The following is an 11238-nucleotide window of genomic DNA, read 5'->3' on the forward strand; positions in this document are numbered from 1 at the left end:
AATCTACAGAATCAAGTTGCAAATTGGTTGATGTGCCTTCACATCTTTTTTGAAATTTAGCTTAAGATCAGCCATACTTGAACATAATACCTAAAGCGCTGTGAAGCTGTTCCCAGGTCTTTCTCTTGCATGATGCCCTATTCATTGTGAAAATTGTTGGCTCGGAATGATCCCTGCATGAATCATTCTCTGTCGCAACCCAAATCATCGCACTAATCCACCTGCCTAAAGTGTAAACACTGAGATTTGCTTCTCCTTCCACCCCTGACTTTCAGTAGAACTCATTACAATGGCTGCTGCATTAAGGGGATGTAGGACCAATTCTCAGATGATGACTATTTAATAACATTTTCCATTCAAGTATTCCGTGTTCTCAAACGGCCATTGCCCATGTTTTAAAATAGAAATGTATTCTCACAAAAATAACAAAGTCACAATTTTTCATCCTCTCTGTAATTCCCTTTTATCAGGATATTGTGTCAAAGATGCTTCATGTAGACCCTCACCAGCGCTTAACAGCAACTCTAGTTCTAAGGCATCCATGGATAATAAACAGGGAATACCTATCCCAGAATCAGCTCAGCAGGCAGGATGTTCACCTGGTCAAGGTAAGTCCAATTGCCACTATTTTGCATTCCCACATATAGAAAATCGAGGGGATTACCTTAGATGACTGCAACTTAATCAAATAGCTTTTTCATACATCATTCGTCAATAAGTAAAATGAATTATACTGAGAAGAAAGAACTATACTGGATGGGAATGAAATGTGTGTGTTTGTGTATATAACTACATTTTTCAGGATGGGACTGGAAGATGTGGCCTTGGGAACTGTAAGATTTGGTGCAGAGAAACACAGTGGAATCCTAAGCATTCCCTAAGCAGGGGAGTGGAGAACTGTTTTGGAGTGGGGAGCCAGATTGCCTCCGATCAGGCCTACCATGGGCCAGATGATGTCAGGCACTGTGGCTCCATCCTTGATGCCACTTTTTCTTTTTTTGCCTTCATGCTGAAAGCAGGCATGGAACTGTGCCTCCTCTCAGCACAGAGCAAGGGACCTAGGTTGCCCTGCATGCCTGTGGCTAACTCCGACCAGAGATAACAGTGGGGGTTCTGCCGCATGGCACTTGCCAGCATAAATTTCCCTGCTGTTATTTTTGATCTCGGATCAGAGATAGCAGTGATGGAGATGCTCTCCAAGGGGATTCCTCCAGGCTTGGAGCCTAGGCCATCCCCCTGGAGGCACCCCAAGATGCTGCATGGAATGGATTGGGGTGCCCTGTGGGCCAGAGGTTGTGCATCCTGATGAAGAGGCACACATTCATGAACCAACAATTATGCATTCCTTCATGCAACTACGCTATGCACTTTTCCCGCACATGAACACCCCTCTTCCCTTAAGCAGTCCTACCATCCACAATGTAATAAAACAAGCACCTGACTCAGGGTGCTTCCAGACAAAGCTTTTATGGTGCCATTGCCCTGCCTCATTTACAAAAGTTCATGTGGGATCCAGATGTTGTCATCTTTCACTTGTAAGCCTACTGTGTTTTCCCACATCTTTATCCGTGTTTATTCTTACCTTGGAAAATCCGTGAAGAAAGAAATCATAGAATAGCTGCATGATGCCTTTGATTGTTATCCCTAGGACCCCTCCATCTGGAAGCACCATCAGCTGGGTCCCATTACCAAGACTAGCCTTATAGTCTGGGGATATAGATGACTGCCTCAAAGAGTGTGTTTTGACTGAGGAAGGAGTAATTGGGAGAAACTCTTTCCCCAGTGTTGCCTTGATGCAGATACTGCCTCTTGTTTAAATTGGTATGGACTGAGAAATGATGTGGAGTGAAACAAAGAATTGTTCTTAAAGGCTGCCTGGTCTCGCTTTTATTTTGCAGGGTGCAATGGCAGCCACCTACTTTGCTTTGAACCGAACACCTCAGGCACCAAGGCTGGAACCAGTATTGTCCTCCAACCTGGCCCAGCGAAGGGGAATGAAAAGACTGACCTCAACGAGGTTGTAGTGGTCCCAAAAAATGCCTGGTTAAAAAAAGAGAAGACACGCACCGTACATTGATCAGAGAGGCTGATCTATACTGCTCATTTCGCAGGACTCTGGACTATTGGCACATAAATTGCTAGAATTAGCAGATTCAGCATAAAGCAAAGTTATCCTTTGCTTTCAAATTATTATTTTTTCTTTTTACATTACCGCCAAGTTCCTGAGTTAGCAATTACTCAAAAAGGTGCCAATTTTTCAATTGCTGTATTGCTTCTTATTTAAGTATAAACTGCTCAGAGACTGTTCTCTTCTCCTTTTCTCCAAATGCTATTTTTGGAATCTTTTAGACGCTCTGTAAGACTACTTTTTGTAAGCACTTTTCAATAGGGAAACAAATAGTTTCAGTTTTAGAGATCAATTCTACCAGCATATGTGTCATGGTGAATTGTCATGGCTAACAATTGATACAGCTACTCATCATCAGCTTCAGTGAGATTCAACTGAATACGAAGAGAGGTGTGATGCCATGAAAGAAATGGGCTACTAAGAGCGGTGTTTAACGTGGAGAGAGAGAGAGAATAAAGGAGCTGTTGGAGTAGTGCCTGTTCTACTTCTCAAAAAAGACCCCTTTATCAGTTTGGCCCATATAGAAATGAATGCATGGAGGGGAATCTAGTGTTACGCCCACTCACCTTGACAAGGGCCCCTTTTGTACAGGGACCCCATATACATATATATATATATATATATATATATATATATATATATATGGATCACACATATGCAAGTGCAACAGTTCAGGTATACATGCCTAGGCTCTCTGCAAATAGAGCTTTTGAGTGTGTGGAGGTTAGGGATGGGGCCAGCTGGCAGGACCCCCATTTCTCTTCCTCCCACCCATTTGCATTCATTTTCATATGAGATGGAAACAGACCTAGCAATACTTGGAGTAGACCTCTTAAAATAAACGGGACTTAACTTAGGGCCCTTCACATGAGCAAACTAAGGCACACCTGTGACTGGTCACTCACAGAGGTTTGCAGGTCCTGTTGATGATGTCATCAACCTCCTGCACCAGTAATCCCATTCTAACCCCCCTCCATCCTGATATCCTGATTCTTCTGAAATATTGCGGGATTTCCTAGGGTGTGCAGCCAAACTTGCACTACAAAGCATCCACTAGCAGGCACTGTCCCATTCAAGGCTATGAGCACTGAAAGGAGGGGAAGTTTTTCAATTACAGTTTTTCAATTACATAGGGTCAGCCCTCTCCGCCTATCTAATGCAGCCTATTACAATTGTGCAAAAGAAGCAGGGAGCAAAGGCCCGGTAAGGCAATGCGATTTCCCCTTAATTTAGAGAAGCCCTTAGTCATGACTTAATTTAATTCTCATTAATTTGAATGGGTCTACTTGAAGTATGACAAAGTCTGGATCCAAGCAAATACTTTCTAAGGATATTACGTTACAAACTCTCCTACTGTTACCAAAATAAGACAATGATATTTTTTTTGTTTGCCTCTTCAATTTTAAAAGAGCAGCTTGTAATGCTAATTTCCACAAGAGAAAAACACCTAATATCTAACTGAAAACAGAGAAAGATACAGGAGTTGGCCACTGTGTGAACAGTATGCTGGACTAAATATACCCCTGGTCTGATCCAGCATGTCTCTTGTGGTGGAGAAACTTCAGTAAGGAAAGTCTACAATATTTCCTGATGTCAAAGAAAACAGGCATAAATTGTGATGTTGCACTAAGTGTCTTTCATGGCGTTTACTGTCTATCTTGGCTTCTGTTGAGTTGGTTGACAAAATGTGCACGTCAGTGGCACACTGTATGTCCATCTATGAACCTGGATCGCACCCATTGGCCACAACTCATTGCAGACTTAAGCATGCTTAACAGCACAATCCTATATGAGTCTACTCAGAAGTAACCCCACTGAATTCAACAGGGCTTACTCCCAAGTAAGTGGATGTAGGGTTGCAGCCGAAGCATTTTACTTGACTTTCATTTTCAGAATGGATTTTGTTGCTTTTCAAAGCTGAGTTGGAGAAACATTGTCTTTCATTGCTTCTTATGGAGAGAAATGTAAAGATAGAATACTGTGTCCTACAGATTATATTTATTTTTCTGAGAAGTGGGGCCGTTTTGATGTTAAACACAGTTTGGGAGAGCCACGTTAGTTGAGCCTGCCTATACAAGCGAGCAAAAGGTTGCATTGGCTACTGTAATGTGCTTCTTGGGTTTTGTTTCTGTGTTCAACAAAACTTTACGTAATTTATTTTATGTTCTTAATTTTTAAATTATATTTAATGTTCCATTTTTATGTGCTGTGCACAGAGGACTGCGGCAGAGCAGCTGTTCTTCAAGTTTGACTTTTAGAATAAAACAACGCTGTGAAACTTCATGAAATGAATCTGTTGGCTCAAGTGTGACAGGAGATAGGTGCATTGTGGATATTAGAAATCTGGAACACGTGGGCCCGCTTTTCTGTTGTGTATTCAAAGGAAACAAGATGGTGAGAGGTTTTCCTAACCTTGACATTTATTTGCTTGTTTAAACAGAATAGCCCAGTGTACCCAAGACCTTCAGGAGCCCTGACTATACCCTACAAACGTAGGGGATTTTCACAAGTGACCAGAAAATTGCTTTCTCCAATTATTATTATTATTGTTATTGTTATTATTACTATATTTATATCCTGCCTTTTGTCCAATGCTGGGTCTCAAAGCAGCATTACAAAATTTAAAACATATACATTTAAAACCTTTAGAGATATACAAAAGTTAAAACTATATTAAACATATTCCAATAGTAAAACATTTAAAATGACAACCTTGCACCTGCTGACATGACAGCCTTACTTCTACCAGAGGCATATCAGTCAGATCTGTATGTTACTATTGGCTGGTTGTAAATATCACCATGCCTACCAGCAGATAATTCAGGAGATGTCATTTCTCATTGTCTATATGCTGGATCTATTGTAATTCTGGCAGTTGGAGTACAAGTACTGTGCATTAGATGTAGCACATATATTTAAAAATCACTGAAATAGCATGTTCTCCTTCCCAGAATTATGGTGCACATGTATGCCACAGATTTATGTTATAATGGTGGGAAACGGTCATGGTCTGGATCTGGTCAGTGCTTGGAGGGGAGACCACCTGGGAATCCCATGTAGCCACCTTGAGTTCCATGAGGGAAGAAAGGTGGGATATAAATGGTGTGTGGGTGGGTGTGTCCCTAGTCCATTTAGATTGAGACAAGCATTGAGCCTGATATGCTGTTTTAGTTTTTTCCCCCCAAATCTGGGTAGCATGCAACACACATTACTGGTACTCCAATTGCTGGGGAAAGGTCATATCTCAGTGGTACAGTGTATGATTATTTATTTATTTATTTTATTTATTTATTACATTTTTATACCGCCCAATAGCCGAAGCTCTCTGGGCGGTTCACAAAAATTAAAACTATAACAAAACAACCAACAGGTTAAAAGCACAAATACAAAATACAGTATAACCTTCTACATATCGACATGTAGAAGGTTCAATACCCGACATCTCCAAGTAGGGCTAGGCAGGACCCATGAATAACTGCTACCAGTCAAATATGGCCCTCAGGAGTCCTCAGATGGCCGTCCCCCGCTTTCCCCAACCACTGATTGTTTGGTGGGTCCCCACTTTTGTTTGTTCCTCCCATCCCCTGCTCCATTCTAAAAGGTTGAAATGCCTCTCCTAAGACTTAGCTACTGACAGTAAGAGCTTTTAGCTAAAATATGATGGCATTTTTGGTAATTTTTGCCCCACCCACCACTGGAATGCCACCCCCAAGAGCTCTTCCAAAACGGAATTTGGCTCTCAGGCTGAAAGAGGTTCTGCTCCCCTGATCTAGCTAATACTAAGCTAGACAGACTCATAGCCTGATCCAGTAGAAGGCGGCTTCCTATGTTTTAGCTGCCATCTGTACCATAGATATGAATAAAAGTTGTTCTTGACACTTTTGAAAATGCTCAATATACTAGGGTGACCATATGCAAAGGAGGACAGGGCTCCTGTATCTTTAATAGTTGTAGAGAAAAGGGAATTTCAGCAGGTATCATTTGTATGCATGCAGCACCTGATGAAATTCCCTCTTCATAACAACACTTTTGTGTCTTGACCAGATACAAAACAGGGCAGAGCTCCTGCAGCTTTAATTGTTGTGATTAACAGGGATGCATTCAAATGACACCTGCTGAAATTCCCTTTTCTATACAACAGTTAAAGATACAGGATCCCTGTCCTCCTTTCCATATGGTCACCCTACAATATACATGAATGAAAGGAATATTATATAGACCTGCTAGCGTAATTACATAACAAATGGGGGCTTCTTGCTCTTCAGGGCAAATGAATACCCCAGGTTCCCAGGTGCTAAAATGGCTCTTGACTGTGCTGGTGTTTCAGGTATACATAGCAGTGTAAACACACATGGGCTTTGTCTTTTGAGTAATGTAGTTTGCTCCTTCCTTTGCGTAGAGCAGCACAGGAAATGTATGACTGCTGCCTTTTCCTAAGGAGTAAGAAACAGCCATTGGTCATTTCTCACTTAGTATGTCTACTGCTCAGGTTCAAGATATTGCTCAGCTCTGGATAAGTCACTGACCCTGATCCAGAAACAAATAGTTGTGCATAAGACCAGTTGCAGCCATGATTAGCTTGACACTCATTTATTTAAATGAGACAGCAGCTGATTTTGAATGGGCAACTGACTTTCTGGATGGGGGTCACTAATTCTTAATCTTATTGACAATAAATCAGGGATGTTTTTATCAGTTGAGACTGGTGGCTCCGATGTCAGTGGGGCGGTGAATCTGCTCTGAGTTTCTGTCAGAACCAGTCACAGCTCTAAAGGAGCTATCCTAGGTGCTTCCTTTAGATTTCTGACAGAAACCTGGAGTGGATTCACCACCCCAATGACATCAGAGCCACCAGCCTCCACTGATTCTTTAGTCTGAGGACCTTGGACTGCCCAATGTACAACCGCTGCCCAATGCACACAGAGATTTCAGGTGGTATAAGGGAGGAAAACATGGCTAATTTATTCAGATGATGTCATCGCTGAGAACGAAGCTAAGTTAAGTATTAGCCATTTCTTACACACATATGCCTCAAACAATATCAAAATCAACGCCAGTTTTCAAATGTATTTAAGTAGTGAACAAAAAGCTAGAGAATGATCAGCCAATAATCTTGTTCAGCAGGCTGTTGAGCAAGGAATGCAGACATCCCAGGCTGACCAAACAGTTTTTAAATTAAAAAACACAGACTAAAAGTTGGGAAGGATCTTTCCAAACACTCCTTATTAATCCTGTCATTAGCGACTTTTCAGCTCACTGTTTCCCCAGAATATGTCCAATATTCTCCACCGGTAGTTGTATCACCTATAGCCAAGACAACAGTGTCCCTGGAAGCCATAGTACACACTTTTGATTAAAACAGACAAATAGATTGACACTAACTCCAGCTTCTAGCAGCCTATACAGCCTTTCTGATAAGCTAAACTAAACACCAGTTTTTAGTCCAGCCAGATCAAAGGGCCACATTGCCTTTAATAAATATATATATAACACAAACTATATGACAAAAGTACATAAATCCAGATCCACACGCCACAGAGCTAATCCTACGAATGAGTTCTCTATACTGAAGTAAGCACATCATGCACTGAATGTGTCATGAAACCATAGAATGACTGTGGGACTTCAAAACATAATCAGAAAGGGTCAGGCTGATTTTAAATGGGCGAGGTAGCAACACTAAGGGAAGTTCTGTAATATACTTTGTGTTTTATAAATCCCATCTCATTGCTATGTGGCTCTTGTGTACTGCATTTTGTGACCTGTAGTGGGTTGGTGCAAAGGAGGGGAGAGGAGAGAAAACTGCTTTTTATAGAGGATAGTGCTGTTCTCAAATTCACAAAGGTACATAACTGACTAGCTCTTTAAGTCTTTCTATGTTCTTCATACAGAAACTCTGCAGAGTATGAAGAAGGGTGACGTAATCAGCATTAATCTGTTTTGGTGAGCGTACAAGTGCTAGGTAAAAAGTTTGTTGTCCTAGTTTCACTGAAATCCGTATAAAGGATCCATCTCACTGATTTCATCATAGCAGGATCGCCACTGGAACTTGTAGGTTCACTTTGAAATTGTAGTGCCTAACATCTTTGTGTTTCAGCTACATTTGTTCTGGCCTTGCAACAAACATTCATGCCCCAGTAGGAAAACCTTGCTCTGTAAAAAAGCACATTTAGCACACATGTCTTAGCATGAAGTAAAAACTCATCTCCACATGTTGGCATCAGGACTCATCTCCATCCACTGGTCTTTCACACTTCCAATTCCCCAGCCACTTCAGTTGCGCAGCTATGCTGCATAATGGCAACTGCCCCACTCCTGTCTTTCTTGCTTGCTTTTTCTTCCTTCTACTTTTTAGTTATCAGCTCTTTTATTTCCCCTAATTTCTAAAGATTCTAGGAGACATTAAATCAATAAATAATTGCAATCCCATGCTTGTCTTAGCTGACACCACCTAAATTCAGATCTGATAGTGGATTAACTTAATAATTCAACTAAACAGGGAGCAATGGGGGGAATGAGGTGCCTCCAGAAAGTGTATCATTCCCCACCACCACGCTAAAGGCGGCCTTAAAGGGGAAAGTGTGTCATTCCCTATGTTGTGTTTTCAAGCCCTCCTGTTGCCATGTGAGACAATAAAGAGGTCTGCCAAGTAATCCACAAAACTGTGTTCAGCAAATAAACATCTCTTCACACCTGAAGAGAGCTTAAAGACTAGGAACTTTCCTCTAAGCTAAAACTTGGCTAACTAAGCAAGACGATTGTCCTTTCAGCAAAAGGGAAGTTCTTTTCCCTGAGTCCCTTAAGTTCAGGCAGGATTCCTCTGAAGATGCCTTTGGCAAGAAGCCAGCCAAGCTGATCGCCTCTCACCTACTTTTAGCTCGGCCTGTTTGAACTTGCGGCGGGCTCTGGGATCGGCCAACACTGAAGTCCCTTTCCCTTCTGAGGATTGCCGAGTTCTCACAGATTCTGAGTTGTTAACATTTTCACTAATAAGGTCCAGTGAAGATTCATCTCTGGAGGGTGAAAAGCCTGGGAGAATCACGTCCCCTGTTTCCTGTGTAAGCTGGTCTGTTTCCAGACCTGTTTCTTCAGCTTCAGAATCCGATTCTGATTGATAACCTGAAACTCCTTCCCCCACACTAAGGGGAACAAGCCTGACCATGACACCCTGACATTATAGAAAATTACAGAAAATCCCCGACACCCAGAATAGAACAAAAGCCAGGACAAATTCTGGGAAATCCTGACAGTTGGTCACCCTATCTGAATGCCTGTGGGGAGGACATTCCGAAAGGTGGAGGCCATCACAGTGAAGGTCTACCTTTGGCTTGCCGCAAATGACAATCTGCATGTTGCAGTACAACCAGCAAGGCTTCCTCTGATTATCTTTTCTGATTGCACAGGTCTATACCAGGGAAGGCAATCTGCCTGGTAACCTGGTCCCAAGCTGTTCAGGGCTTTATATGCCAACAGCAAGATCTTTAATTTGGCTCAGTAGCTAACAGGTAGCCAATGCAGTTGCTTCAACACCAGTGTATTATGTGCTCAGCCAAACATATCCCTTAGCATCCTGGCTCCTGCATTTCTGGATCAGCTGCAGCTTCCAGACCAAGGGAAGCCCCACTTAAAGCACATAACGGTAAACTACTTCCAAAACTGAGGAAGCAACCTCTTAACTGCCCAGAGAGCTTCGGCTATGGGGCAGTATATAAATGTATAATAATAATAACAACAACAACAACAACAACAACAGAAACTAAAATCTTCTATAAAAGATGTTGCTCATCTCTAGATGTCCTCCTTGGTCTAAGCAGAAGGAACCTTCATGACATCATGTTCTGTTCCCAGACCCAGATAACAGTTCATCTTCAGTTGTACAAATCACTACTTGAGCCACTGTAGAATAAGCTGACTCAAGGGTTTTGGGTGCAAATCACACTCCCTTTGCCCTCCCTTGTTAAACAGAAACTATCAAACAGGTGCAAAACACTGATCTGCAGGAAATCAAACACTTTTTTTTAGTGTAAGGAAATCTTCCACAACTTGGTACCCTCCAGAAGTGTTGGACTTCACTCCCATCAGCCCAAGCCAGCATAATGGCCAGGAATGCTGGGAGTTGTAGTCTAAAACACCGGAAGGGCATCAGGTTGCAGAAGGCTATTGGAAGGGATTCATTCTGTGGCTTCTGTGTTACAGATCAGTCTTTCTAGATTGTGGCGCATTTTACGTTCAAACTCCACATTATTTATTTATTAAAACATTTCTATCCCACCCTATATCACAAGGATCTCAGGGCGGCATACAGATAAAATCATACGTATAAAATAGAACAATAAATATACAATTCTAAAACAACTTAAATCATTAATATATTAAAACCAATATGAAATTTTAAAACAGTAGAATTCAATTAAAACAAGACAGTGTGCAGGCTGGTGGACTGATTGTGAACGGTTTGGTTTGAAATGCCCATGCTTCAAGGTTTCATGTTTGAAAGGGGCTCCCAGTGCCTGTGTATATTATATATGTCAGAGTAATTTTTTTAAAAAAGGCTTGGTTTTATGAAGTGTAATGTTTTTTATAGCGCAATGATCATTTGGGACTTTGTACCTTGCTAGACACCATTGTCTTTAGGGAAGCTTCCCAAGCTTATTTTCTGTGTACTGTATCTACTGTTGCTGCTTCTACAGCTGCTGGCCTCAGATGCTGGATGCACAGTATTATGAAACTGAATTAATCTGCAGAGGTCCTGGCTGGCTGAAAAAAAGGACTATGGGTTCAATGGGGCAAGAGTTTATACTGTGACAGGTTCCTGGAAAGGAGCCTCAATATTGGCCTTCATCTGTACAACTTTATTTATAAAGAAATAAAAATAAAACCTACCATGCCTTAGTTGTTGATCTAATTCACTGTCATATACTATGCACTGTCCACATTTTGGGATTTGTTCTGAAAAGTACACTCATTAATGTTTTTTGTTCATTTGTACTCTTTTCACTCACTCAACAATACAGACACAAACAGCATAGTCCTGGGCCAGTAGTACATATCCACACACATCGTTGATATGAATGCATATGCTTATCCAGGCAACGCTGTACATGATGGAT

At 41.5% G+C, this 11238-nt stretch overlaps 1 protein-coding gene across 1 annotated transcript in view; it reads left to right on the forward strand.

Annotated features, from left to right (window-relative positions):
• Positions 1 to 2580, forward strand: part of RPS6KA2 (ribosomal protein S6 kinase A2) — a 148535-nt gene extending 145955 nt beyond the window's left edge. The window contains exons 20-21 of the mRNA XM_063124454.1: positions 471 to 608; positions 1899 to 2580. Of these exons, the coding sequence (XP_062980524.1) occupies positions 471 to 608; positions 1899 to 2024 (264 nt within the window). The 3' untranslated portion in view covers positions 2025 to 2580. The remainder of the gene's footprint in view (positions 1 to 470; positions 609 to 1898) is intronic.
• Positions 2581 to 11238: the final 8658 nt, after the last annotated feature.

This window comes from Elgaria multicarinata, chromosome 4 (genome assembly GCF_023053635.1).
Source record: "Elgaria multicarinata webbii isolate HBS135686 ecotype San Diego chromosome 4, rElgMul1.1.pri, whole genome shotgun sequence".
Lineage (NCBI taxonomy): Eukaryota > Metazoa > Chordata > Lepidosauria > Squamata > Anguidae > Elgaria > Elgaria multicarinata.